At 33.6% G+C, this 14,313-nt stretch overlaps 1 protein-coding gene across 1 annotated transcript; it reads right to left on the bottom strand.

Annotated features, from left to right (window-relative positions):
- Positions 1-1,155: 1,155 nt before the first annotated feature.
- Positions 1,156-13,966, bottom strand: LOC110102408 (probable glucomannan 4-beta-mannosyltransferase 11). The gene is made up of 9 exons (XM_028699893.1): positions 13,643-13,966; positions 13,346-13,444; positions 4,261-4,513; positions 3,742-3,852; positions 3,536-3,672; positions 2,634-2,747; positions 2,249-2,448; positions 1,881-2,216; positions 1,156-1,267 (listed from the first exon to the last, which is right to left on the bottom strand). Exons 1-8 carry the CDS (start codon positions 13,946-13,948, stop codon positions 1,886-1,888), a joined length of 1,551 nt encoding a protein of 516 aa, XP_028555726.1. The 5' UTR covers positions 13,949-13,966; the 3' UTR covers positions 1,156-1,267; positions 1,881-1,885.
- Positions 13,967-14,313: the final 347 nt, after the last annotated feature.

Consider the following 14,313-nt stretch of genomic DNA (forward strand, 5'->3'; position numbering starts at 1 on the left):
TAAAAAGATACAATTCTTTCAAATTTAGATTTTGAGTCATTATAGTTAGGTTGACCTAGGATAAGATTCTAGCTTTATAGTTTGGTCATTGAATGTAGGATTTGAACTAAGAGCTCTTAGAGGGTAGAGGTAAAATTGATCGGGTCCTCAGACCAACTTAATGATGAATTAGTTGAAATAATTTGGAACAAACTTCCTACTTCCCTCACTTCCACATGCAACTTCACTTTCCTCGAGGAAAAGATCTCCATACTACAAATTTCTTGGTAAAAATGGGAGTTGAGGAAGGCACTATAATGAGCTTGCAAGTGGTTGATCTGACATGCAACCTCATGTTATTATTCATCTAGATCTCAATCATTAATATTTATTATACGTATCTTGATTGTATTATCAGCAGTACTACAAGTTCTATTCTCAAGAGATCAGTGATATGGCCATTTGAATCTAACTGGATTCAATTATAGATTTACCGCTTCAACTCTAAAGACAAACACATAAGTTTTTACCTATCATTTTTTATAATGTCCTCTAGTAGGATCAGAGAATGGTTGGTAAATACTTGGTATGAGATTCCTTCTTATTCTTTCCACTTAAATCAATGAATTTTTTCTAATTATTCCAAATAACTACTCATGTAGTAACCTTGCTTAACATGTATGAAATGTTTTGTGAGGGGTTAATTGGAATATAAGGCACATTAATAAAGAGGAATCTAAATGCGGCTTTAGGAAGCAAATATACCTTTAAATTTAATTATATGAACCCAATTATATATAAATACATCTTTGAGCAAATCATAGAATTTTATATAAGCATTGATATCAGCATCTGTGAAGGATCCGTTCTTTTCTTTCCTTCAAATAGTAGAGGTTACTATAACCATCAGCTTTTATTACACCTCTTCTCTCTCAATAAAATAAAAATAAAATTAACAATAAAAGTAATAGCTCCTTTTTTCTTCTACAAATTCATAAAAACAACTCATCTATATAGATCAAGCATTGGTCTTGGTTGAATTCCCCACATGGAGCAAAAAATAAATTTCCACCCTGATTGAGAAAATAATTTAGAGCATGCAAACAACTAATTAAACATCTGTCTTCAATAAGTTTTAATAGATGAGCCAATGAAATCAAAACCAATAATAAAGAATGTACATGATTGCATAAAGAGGTAAATGAAGTATCCTTTTTTAGTGTAGGCGACATCATAGAGTCCAGCCGTAAACATGAAGACACCCATCCATAGCTCGGCCAAATGAAATCTAATGCAACAAATAACAAGAAATCATCAATCAAATTTGAAATTCATAGTTCAAATATATCAATAAGGAAATTCATATGTGTGTAATGCTTCTCATATCTTTCAAGGCCGACACCACTTCTCTACCCTTCCTTTAAGCATATCAAATTAAAAAAATAACAAATAGGGAGAGAGAGAGAGAGAGAGAGAGAGAGAGAGAGAGAGAGAATTTGCAGTATATAGAGAATGCATAAATATATTGTCATTGATTCTTATTTCTCTAATTATATGATTAAATATGTTGTGTGACACCTAGTGATTAATTTCTCTCTATATAGGAAGGAAGGCATAAGAAAATGCTTGGAATAATTTTTTAAAAGCATAATAATGGAAAGGTGTGGTCAAGAGCTGTTAATGAGTGAGAAAAATCATAAAAAGCAATAGTATCAACTTATTTTCTCAATCATATACTAGCACTTCTTTTAACTTTGCTTTACATGATGCGTGATAGAATTATATGTTTTATGCACTTTAAAATTGTAACAAGCACAAGAATCTTTCAACTACCTAATGATCATCTGACCATCATAAGCTAATGATTAAATAATTAAAAACATTAAATTAAGGTTTAATACCTTTGTCATGTCCTAGCTTGAGGCTTCTTATAATCACCAAGCAACGGGTCTATCACTTTAGCATCTCTTAAATCTTTTGCATTCTTAACTATCACTTCCATAGATGGCTTTGTCTTGCTACCATCACCCAACTTTGTTGTAACTATCCATTCATTAACCCGGCCAACGTCTAAAAAACCTGTAGTAGCTGCCTTAATTCGATGCAAGGACATTACATTTTCAAAGAGCACCCAAGGGATTACAAGGTGGAAAGAGCTGTTCATCAAATAGAAGAGATTTCTTGCATTTAAATCATTAATATCAAATATATTATGAATACTCCAATGCAAGAATAATTATAAAATGTTTTTTTATTTTTATGCTATTACCTTGGAGTTCCTACTGATTTAAGAAGTGTAATAATTGTTGGGATGTATGCGACTCCCCATAAGGGAATCTCGGCCTCAGGAATTAGAACAGATAGTGGAATCACAATGCAATAGAATATATAGGTTGATGTATGAGCTACAATCTTTCCAACAAAGAAGAAGTTATAGATTAGGTGGATTTTTTTCCATGTTGAAACCTTCTGCAAAAGTCATTCATACAGAACATAACAAAATTTAATTGGAATGACCATAACAACACCTAAATATAAAGTAACTTTTTACTAATATTGTATATGTAATAACATAATATCATATATGTGCTCTATTGGAGCCTTGCCTTTGACAATCAACTTTATATAATATTGAGAATGAAGTATATACGTACCTTGTTAGCTATTATCTCTAATATCATTTTCTTGAAAAGATTTGCAGGTCCACAAGACCATCGATGTTGCTGATACCGAAAGGCCTTAAAAGTACTTGGTAATTCACATTTTACCTAGTATAAATGCTGATGATCAAATGAGTGGAGATTAAACACTTTACAACTTGAATGCTAATTTATATGCTAAGTACATATTAATATGCATTTAAGTTGGCTTGAGTAAATCATCATGAGAGCTTAATCAAATTAAATAAAGCATTTATTGAGAACTACTTAGAACCTTCTATAACTTGAAAATCACAAGTCAGATGTTTCTTAATCCTCAAGCCACCAAGAGCTGGATAATTGAAGTTCACCATAAGCCCAACCTTACTTGGCCATCAAAATAAAGTTACCTAACTCGCCTAAGGATCCTTAACTACCCAGTTGGCAAACTCGCCTTTCTAAAGGGTGATCACCCTCAATCTACAATTTGTATAAGCTTTCTACCTAACAAACGTAAACCTATAAGTCAAACTTGCTAGGTACATAACTAGTTACACCTAGTCCAAGTCATGTATTTTCTATAAATGTGATCAAAATATATAGTCAATTTTTTAATGTTAGTTTTATCCCTCAACTATAAATAAAATATGACATGTCGAGCACATGTATGATATAATCTTGTACATTAGAAAAAAAAAATCCTCTTACTTAAATTTCTCTAATTGTCTTACATACTTTCCTAAATTCTTCTCGTGATCTCTCATTCTATTTGATCTTTGGGCACATGTTATATATGTAATAAGATCTAGTTATCTTTCATGGGCAACATCAAGTCAAACAACAAATATATAACTTACAACAAATTTATAATATATATAACTAGGGTAGAAGATAAAGGAAAAGATATGCATGTATACCTTGACATCACCAGCATACACAAACTTACAACCATCAAGGCTTGAACGAACAGCCAAATCCATGTCTTCAACCGTCGTCCTATCCTTCCATCCTCCAGCATCAGCAATGGTTGATATGCGCCAAATGCCAGCAGTTCCTAAACGCAAAGTTATTTAGACCAAGTCAAGATAACTACTTCATTCAAAAATTCACTCTTAACTTTTACCATTAAAACCGAAGAAGGAAAATGCAGATGACCCAGCTTCTTGCTCAATCTTGAAGTGATAATCTAATGACATCTCTTGCATTCTTGTCATCATGCACTCATTAGCATTCACTAAAGAATTCAACAATGCAAAAACAATAAGAATTTTTTTATACGAGTTCATAAATTTACCAACAAAATCCAAGATATATTAGTGAATTATTGAATAATGTTAATGTTTTATGTTGTTGGGGTGCCTAATTTAACTAATACATGAAGAAAATTCTTATGCAAACTCAATTGCTAATCAAATTGGGTCTGAGGCTACAAAATTACACCGTTTGTAAAATCTTCAGAGGCCATAACAATATATAGCCATCAATTGGGTGAAGCAACATAGAATTCTTAATTTGTTTTGTGTGCTATTCTAAGTTATATTTTTTGTTTTCTCTCAATGTGATATGAATTAAGTCTCACTAGTTCCAACTTTTTCTTCTCTTATATCATTTAAATGAGGATATGATTAGGAATTAAAATTACCAAATTTCCATCGAGTTTGAACAAGAGCAATCTCCGAATTATGAATGAGAAAAGGAACTGTTCGTTTCAAGAAATCAGATTCTGGTTGGAAATCAGCATCAAATATGGCAACATATTCACAATCTTTTACAGAATAATGAAGCATTCCATCTTTCAAAGCACCAGCTTTGTACCCTTTCCTGTTGTTTCTGACCTCGTGATTTATGTTCAACCCTCTACTCTTCCATATTTCACATTCCAATCCCACCAAATCCTGCAAATATTCCATTTTAATGTTATAATTGAAGATAAATGCATACATAAGGAGCATTATGATAAGTTTTAATTCATTGCTTTGCTTCTCAATGAATATGTAGTAAGTCCTTTTTTTTTTCTTTTTTTGCTTAAAGTTTTAACTAATTATTTTTCTAAACAAATTAATTTTAGTACACAAAAATAATTTTAATATATATATATATGCCAAGACTTATAATTATGTGATGTGGGGAATTATTTTGAACAAATTATATAAGAAAACACACTAACATTCAGACAGGGGAACATATGATCGACTATGTACAAATATTTCTCAAAATTTTCTAAAAGGAATTATTGGCTTGATGAAGTTGTGGTGATGGAGAAATTATTGTGTGCAGAATATGAATGCATTCGGATTCCAATCAGGGCATGCCACGTCACCGGATGCACTCTGGGGGTCAATGCATTCAGTGACGTGGTACATCCAGATTCGTCTCCAAATGCATTTAGATTCCGCACACAATAATTTCTTGGGGTGATGAGACATAAAAATGGTAACAAGTGAAACACACTGCTCATTCACTTTATATACTGATTTGTTGATCTGAGTCTTATATGATCATCAACTGAAGCTACAGAGAACAAGATTTGCACTGATAAAGCATAAAATATAGAGGCTATTTGATTTAGATATTTTTATCCCACTATATGGGGTCCGCTACATGAATATTTTTTCTTCATTGTGTTTTGTTAAGAGTTAAATTTTAATTTAAATCTAATAAAGAAAGGTTATTTCTAAAATTTTCTTACTAAATCTTTTTAGATCTACTTCTACCTTTTTTAACATAAGTCAAATTTAATATATCTACTTTTCTAACCTGGTCATCAGAAGGCCGCGTTTTATGTGACCAAACCATCTAAGGTGACTCTCTCTAATCTTATCTTCCACTCGAGCTAAATTGGATACCTCGTATAATTTGGGACTTAAATGGTCCTTCAATAAAAAAATCAAGGGTTGTTTTTTGGTATGATGATAAGAGAGTCTAAAATATTTCTTGGGTTTTAAGAATTTGGTGTTTGGTTTGATTGAAAAAACAAAAAAAATGCAAAGTGACATTTTAGTAAATTTTAAATTTACTTTGATTATTTTGATGTATCCAAGGTCAGTCGTTTTTGGCTCATTTAAAAATACATCGTCGCAGCCATGTCGGTTGTCGCCACCATCATTGCTAATTGTTGTCGACCTATGACACCCCATCACCATTGGCCATCAACCCCTCATTAAATTTTATATTATATTTATTTTATTCAAAAGTCAAAACCAAACAAAAAATAGTAATCATTTGGTTTTTTTTATACCCATTAAAGTAACTCTGGATATTTCAGATATATAACATTCTTTTTTAACACTGTATTTCTTCAGCAAAACAAATAGTCCCTTAATATTTTTCTTAGAAAATAAAATACAATAAATCTAATACTTCCAACCAAATGATCATATGATAATCTCTCGTTCCCTTGCAAAAAAAAAAAAACAATATCTGCCATTGTCGCCTCTCATGTGTACTTGAATTATTAATCCCTACTTGCTCCTCAACAGAACCCCATGTCAGGCTAAAAGGGAGGGGACCTTCAATTATAGCAGAAAAATAACAAATATTTGGAGTGAAGGACATAGACTAAGTAACTCATCTTGATCTGTTGGTTGGGAGTTTGGCTACCAATCAAATGATTTTGAGTTCAAAACTTACATATGTGAGGTGGGTGTGATTTTATCATAATTGGCTTCAAAGTCTCAAAAAAAAAATATAGAGAATTCAATTTACAATTGTAATTTATAAAAGTTAGGAAGCAAAGTACATATTGAATATTTAAATTTTATATTTATTTATTTTTAAAATTATATATAAAAGATACAAATTATTAAAAAAAAGTAAATATTAATGATGTTTTCATATTTACTTTTTTTTAATAAAGTAAAAAAAGTAAATATTAATGATGTTTTCATGTCACACGCTCTCTCCTCAGCCCTTCGGCGCCGCTCTGGCGATTTAGGGTTTCCTCCGTGAGTTCGTGTTCTCTTCGCTTTCTCCCTGGTTTTCTCGTCGATTTTCGTTGGTTTTGTTCGAGAATCGAAAGCTTTGGTTGTTCCTGAGGGTTTGTGGCCCTTTTGGGCGTGGATCGCATGGCGGTCGCTCCTCCAGCTAATCCATGGGGGAAACCTTCCGATCCGCTGGTAGCTAAGAATAAAGGCTTTTTTAACCTTGATTCTGAGGGTTCCAAATCTCCTTCTACCTCTAGATCGTTTAAAGAAGTTTTAGAGGGGGCTTCTTCAGGTGATATTTTTTCTAATGTTCTACAATCTGTTTTTAATGGTATACCGGCTGTGCTTTTATCCAATGAAGAAGTTCTTAAACTGGCTTCGCCTTTTCAATTTACTCTGGTGGTAAGTTTGGTGTCCGGTGCCCTAATCTTGATGTTATTAGGAATTTTTTTTCATCTCTTAAGCTTACTGGTTTTTACTCGGTGGGTCTTTTGGATACAAGACATGTGGCTATTCAATTATCAAATGATCTTGATTATAGTAGGGTTTTTGCTAGACGCTCCTATTTCATCTATAACTGTCAAATGTGTATATTAAAGTGGGCTCCTTTCTTTGACATTAAGGAAGAATCTCCTATCATGCCGGTTTGGATCTCTTTCCCAAATCTTCGGTTGCATTTTTTTAACTCTAAAGTTTTGCATGCTTTGGGTTCCATTTTTGGGAGGCCGCTCCAAACGGATCAGGCAACTGCTGCTAGGACCCGTCCTTCTATTGCGAGAGTGCTCGTGGAAGTGGACATTTCGAAAAAACACCCTAAGGAAATATGGGTCGGATCTAAGGCTTATGGATATTTGCAAAATGCTGAATTCAAAAAAGTCCCAAAATTTTGCACTCATTGTAAAATTCATGGCCATGCCCAAGTTGACTGTTTTAAACTAAACCCGGAGCTTAAGAAGCCTGCTGGTCAGGCTAGTCGGAGGCTTGGATCAGCTTAGAATAAGCAAATTTATGTGCCGGTCGTTGATAACAATGAAGGAAATGTTATTCAGGTGGAACCGCCTCCTACTACTCAATTGGCACAGGTGGAAAATGCTAATAACAGTATGGAATTTGGGGAAGAGATCGTTCATGTGGGAGAAGTTGAACAGGACATGTCTGTTGGTGTTTTAAATGCTAAGAATGATGTTTTTTTTAGATTCCAGCATTAATGAAACAAAAGCTGATCCTAAACTCTTCATTTTAATTGATGATATGCTTAATGATATGCCTGTTATTTCTAATTCTGTGTCCATTGAGAATGCTTTACTTTTGAGACAGGATTATGATCAATTGGAAAACAATGGTGCGGATGTTTCTACTGAATCTTATGAAGAAGGAGAATTTGTTCCTCCTTCTAACCTAAATGCTAAGTCTCCCACTAAGCAAGGTACGGTTTCTTCACCTATTAGTAAAAATATTTCTGATGGTCGTATTATATCTGAGGAGGAGGGTTTGTTTAAAGGTGGCAAGAAAAAAGGTAAGCACAATAAAACTTCTTGTCCTGCTACCCCTAGAAATACTAGAGCTCAAAATTCCTTAAAAGATTGCAATGATTAAAACTCTTTTGTGGAATGTTAGGGGAATTGGTGGCAGAGATTCAAAACTTAGAGTAAAAAATCTTTGTAGGATCCACAATATTCAAGTGCTCGTTTTATTTGAACCTCTTATTTCTTTGGATAAAATCGTTGAAACTGCTAATTTTTTGGGTTTTGCTATGCATTTTGGTAATTGTTCAAACAAAATCTGGATAATGTGGCAAAAGTCTATTTCATTAAGTATTGTAGCTGACTTCCATCAAGTTGTTCATTGTCATGTTAATGTTTTTAATATGAACTGCTTTACGTCTTTTGTTTATGCTGCTTCTACAAGAAATAACCGTGTTAATCTTTGGGAGAAACTTATTAATTTCTCTCATAACATAAATGGGCCTTGGTGTGTGGGAGGGGATTTTAACATTATTTCTAATTCAAACGAGAGAAGGGGAGGTGGTCTTCCTAATGTTAGAGCTATGGAATATTTTAATTCCATGATTAATGACTGTAATCTGAATGATATCGGCTTCTTTGGTAGTCCTTTCACCTGGAATAGGATTAATCTCTGGCAACGTTTGGATAGAATTTTGTTTAATAATGAGTGGATTGCCAAATTTACTGCTACTAATGTGGAGCATTTGAGTAGAACTCTATCGGATCATTCCCCAATGCTTCTTAATATTAATGTGATTAATCAAACTGGTTCTTTTGCTTTTAGATTTCTTAATATGTGGTTACTTCATGATAATTTTAAAGAGGTGCTTGAGTCCAATTGGAATGCTCATGTTTTTCCTGACAATACTATCACTGGTATGATGAGGCTTTGGGCTAAGCTGGCTAGATTGAAACAATGTCTCATACATTGGAATAAAAATGTTTTCAAAAACATCTTTTCGAACATTCTTGAAGCTGAGAATAAAGTTGTGGATCTGGATGGTATTTATTCTAACAATCCGAATGAGGATAACCTGTTTAATCTTAATCATGCTAAAAATGTTCTTTGCCAATTACAATTTCAAGAAGAGTCCTTTTGGAAACAAAAGTCTAATGCTAAATTTGTTATGGAGGGAGATATAAATACCAAATTTTTTCATGCTATTGCTAATAAAAATAAAATTAATAATAGAATTCATAAAATTGTGAACAATGAAGGAATTTTACTTGAGACGGAGGAGTCTATCTGTAAGTCGGGAGTGGATTTCTTTTTTAATATGTTTAATAACCATGTTGATATTGAGCATATTCATAATCCGTCGGTCATCCCTAAGCTTATTAATGATGCTGATAATGTTTTGCTTTGTCAAATTCCTGCTGAAAATGAAATTTTTGATGCTATCAAGGAGATAAATGGCGATGCTATGGCTGGTCCTGATGGTTTTTCGACCTTATTTTTTCAGAAATCTTGGGAGAGTATTAAGGTGGATGTTATTGAAGCTGTGCAAGATTTTTTTGGAGGCACTTCTTACCCTAATTTTTTTTCTTCTTCTAATATTGTTCTTATTAAGAAAAAAGAAGGGGCTAACACTTGGAATGATTTTAGACCTATTAGTCTGTGTACTTTTTTTAATAAATTGAACTCTAAAATTATTGCTAATAAACTCTCTAAAGTGTTGCCTAGAATTATCTCTCTGAATCAAACCGGTTTTGTTAAAGGGAGAACTATTTGTGATAATGTTTTGCTTGCTCAAGAACTTACTCATGATTTAAATGCTATGATTACTCGAGGTAATATTATTTTTAAGTTAGATATTACTAAAGCTTATGATAATTTGGATTGGAGTTTCCTTTACAAGGTGTTGGATTTATTTGGTTTTAACCAGGATTTCATTTTGTTGATTAAAAATAGTATTGAGAATTGTTTCTTCTCGGTTATTATAAATGGTAGAAAGCATGGTTATTTTAAATCTTCAAAAGGTCTCCGTCAAGGGGATACTATTTCTCCTGCTCTTTTTATTATTGCTATGGAATATTTATCTAGAGGATTAGAAGATCTTTATGCTAAGAATATTACCCTAAAGTTTCGTACGATTAGAGGTCTTCCTATATCGCATTTGCGTTTTGCTGATGATTCCATTTTATTTTCTAATGGTGCTATTAAGAATGTCAAAATTTTAATGAAATTTCTTACTAATTTTAATGGTTGTAGTGGCCTTGCTTTTAATAAAGATAAGAGCAGTTTTATTGTTGGCAAATCGGCTAACCATAGCAGAATTCAAGCTATTCAAAGAGCCAGTGGCTTTCAAGCTAAAAAGTTGCCGATGAGATATTTGGGATCGCCGATTTATAATGGTAAAAAAAAAAAAGAATTCCCTTTTTGAAGAAATTTTCACTATGGTTCAAAAGAAAATGGCTAGTTGGTCGTCTAATTTTTTGTCTTTTGGTGGCCGTTTGATTCTTATTAAATCTGTTCTTAATTCGATTCCCATTTATCTTTTTAATACCTTGATGCCTTCCCTATCAATTTGTGCTAGATTGGAAAGAATGTTTAACAAATTTTTTTGGGGTTCCAAGTTGGGTGTTAATGCTATTCATTGGTCGGCGTGGCATAAAAATTGTGGGGTGTTAAATGAAGGGGGTCTTGGCTGTAAGATTTTGAATGATATTGCTACTGTTTTTTCTCACAAATTGTGGTTTTCATTTCGATCCAATTCTAGTTTATGGGCTCATTATATGAATGTTAAATATTGCAATAAGATGCATCCTAGTTTTGGTTTTTATAAAAATACTGACTCTAGGACTTGGAAAAGGTTGTGTAGCATAAAATGGGAAGCGGAAAACTTTATTCAGTGGGGTTTGGATAAGGGAGACATTTATTTTTGGCAAGACAACTGGTTGGGTAATACTGCGATTGATGCTTATTTAAATACTCATACCTTGGAAACTGTTAAAGTGTCTTCTTTCTTTTTAAATAATGGTTGGAATATTGATAAGTTAAAAGTGATGTTACCTAACTGTTTGGTGGACAGGATTTTGAAAATTCCTTTACAACTGAATTGCAATGATCAAATTCTTTCGACTGTATCCTCCAATGGTAAATTTAAACTTAAGAACCTGTGGGAGAAATTTCGTATTCCGTCTGTTAAATCCCCTATTTTTGCGGCTATTTGGCATAGTTCATTTCCTATCACCTATTCTACTTTTGTTTGGAGGTGTATTAAAGGTTTTCTCCCTGTTGATAATCTGATTCAAAGAAAAGGTATTACGTTAGTTTCCAAGTGTTTTTTGTTATTTTAATTGTGAGGATATTGACCACCTTTTCATTAATGGGTTGATTGCTAAAAAAGTTTGGAGTTATTTCAACAACATTACTGATAAGAATTCTACGATGATTAATACCTTGCATTTGATGTTGGAGAGCTGGTTTCATTCTAGTAAAGGTCATATTTTAAATCTTTTACCCATCCTTATTCTCTGGTATATTTGGAGGGCTAGAAATGAGGCTAAACATGAGAATATGAATATGGATGCTAATATTATCATTGAAAATGTGAAAAGAAAAGTTTTGCAGCTCTTTAATTTTAATATTTTATCTAGTAAAACCTTTTATAGATGTAAGCATTTGGCTGAATTCTTTGGGATTACCCTTGATCAAGGATCTCCCGCTATGGCTGATTCTTTTGTTTACTGGATAAAACCCAAACATCCTTATGTTAAATTGAATACTGATGGATCTGTGGGGGCGGGAGCGGGAGGTATCATTCGTGATTTTGGTGGAGAGGTCGTGGCTACCTTTGCTACTCCTCTCCAGATTAATGATGTTATTTCTGCTGAGCTCAGTGCGTTAATTCTGGGGCTGGAACTGTGTATTAAATATGGTTGTAATTCTGTGTGGATTGAATTAGACGCTATGTTTATTGTTCAAAGTATTAAAGATGGGGCCACTGGTAATGCTAATTATTTTTATCTTTTTAGAAAAGTTAAGATTATTATGAATGAGATGAATGTTTTTATTTCGCATATTTACAGGGAAGGCAATGTTTGTGCGGATTGGCTTGCTAATAGGAGTTTTACTCTTTATGGTTATGAAGAATTGAATATTTTAAATTTAGATCAAGTTTTGAAGGGTATGATTCTCATGGATAAGGCTTGTATGCCTTATTTCAGAGCTGGATGATTTTATTTTTCTATTCTGTTGGCTCTGTTCTGTTTTCCTTTTTGCTGTTGGGGTTGTTCTGTTGGATTTGTTTTGTCTTCATTATTGCTGCTGGGGTTTCTTTGTTTTCTTTCCCATGGTTGGTTTCTAGCTGCTGGTTTGTCTTTATCATGGATAAGTGCTTCGTTTCTACTAAATGGGGGCGTCTGTTGAATATCCTGGGTGAGCTTTTATTTGGTAATTTCGGGTTGAATAGTATTGATGGGTACATTCTGAGTCTTGGTATGTATTTTAGTTTGAGTATTATCGATATTTCTGGTTTCTGGTGGCATCAGAATGATTCCAAGCTGTATGGTCCTTTCTATTTGACGAAGGGGAAGAGGGTGTGCCTGATGAATGCTTTGGTGGGGTTATTTGATTGTAAAAAATCTTGGAGTATTTATAATATTGAGGGGTTTAAAGCTATTTCTAATTTTTGTGGAAATCTAATGGTTTTTTGGAGTATTCCTTGTAGGTTTGTTAACAAGATTCTTGATCTGAGCTCGATTGTCCGCAAGGTATACTTTACTTGGTTTTTGCATTTCCTTTTTGTCTATCGTATTCTTTTTTGCAGGAGAGCTGGGTTGAATGGGAATATTTCGCTTCTCCTTTTTTGGGTGTTGTCTACCCACAGCCCATATATTTGCTTCAGTTTTTATTGTACTCTTAGGAAAAGGATCCACCGGCTCGTAGGTTTTAGTTTTTTCTTTTTATCTTGTAGCTCGTACGAGCAGTAGTGAGCTGGAGGATCCTTCTAAGGACGATGTATCCGATTTTTGTTATTAACGCGTAGGCCCCTACTGTGGGTTTTAACCAAAAAAAATATTTTCATGTGATTTAAAGGTTTATGGTGTTATGTATTTATATTAATACATTTAAAAATTTATGTATAATATATTAAGTACACCATGTATATAAATTTCTCAAAAAATTAATGGTTAGAGTGTTGAAAGTAAGCACATATAAAATAAGGAAATTAAGCGTCATAAATATGCATCAAGGAGAAAGTTGGCTACAATTCAGTATACAGTAATATATATAAAATAGTTTTTTATATGTATACAGAGAGAGAGAGAGAGAGAGAGAGAGAGAGTTCCATGCCTTCACAACTGGATCAGTGGAGTCATCCAGTACTTGAATAATCATCCTGTCGGATGGCCAATCCAAATTGCATACTGCCCTTATTGAAAGCTTGTACACCTGCTATCACCTTTTCCATGAGCCAAACAAAAGAAATGGAAGAGAGATGAACTTTTATTTGGTTCGGTGTAAGGATGCAAAGGAACATTCGGTCGTAGACAAAATCGCGCCTATACAGCTGAAGTGTATCGAGTTTTTTTGTTCCTCTGCATCCGGTCGGAGGACGTAATAATTCTTCCAGAGAGAGAGCTTGCATACCTCTTTCTCATTGTACATTGGGATCTGTATAAGCACCATTGGATAAGATAGAACGCCAATCTCTAGATCTGATGTCTCGGGTCTCATTGGCTCCCATCTATAACGCTTCTCAGGCTTCAATTTAAACACCTTTACAACAAGACAAATAAATCCCACAAACACCTTCTCCACAAAAATCATCACAATCATTATCAAGCAAATCAACACAGCAACTCTCAACAATGGCGCCACTATATTCACTCTTATTTGCTTCCATTTCGTAAGTAACACCTCTTCAATACCTTCCAAATCGATAAACTCTAACATTTCTTTCTTCTTTCAGAATTATAGCTTCTCGTAGCGAAGAGGAGCTCTCTCATGGCCACTTCAGGCGAGAGGTGTACAAAATAAGGCAACGGTTTGTTGGTGAATGGTACAACATTAGGGGTGAGGCGACGGAGGTTTCATGGCGGTGGTCGGCAAAAAAGGTTCAATGACGGATTAAAAGAGGGAGTAGAATAAATAAAATTAAGCTTTATGGTGGCATGAGCAGCTCGCTTCATTCAAAAATCTCACCGCATGAGTTTAAGGATGTCTAAGAGTTAGAAGCTTCTATTCATAAGCACTTTTTGAACGTCATTAATCAACTCATTGAAGAGAAGACAACAAATGGCATGGCTTTCAAGAAAGAA

The sequence above is a fragment of the Dendrobium catenatum genome, unplaced genomic scaffold, assembly GCF_001605985.2.
Source record: "Dendrobium catenatum unplaced genomic scaffold, ASM160598v2 fragScaff_scaffold_1409, whole genome shotgun sequence".
Classification (NCBI taxonomy): domain Eukaryota; kingdom Viridiplantae; phylum Streptophyta; class Magnoliopsida; order Asparagales; family Orchidaceae; genus Dendrobium; species Dendrobium catenatum.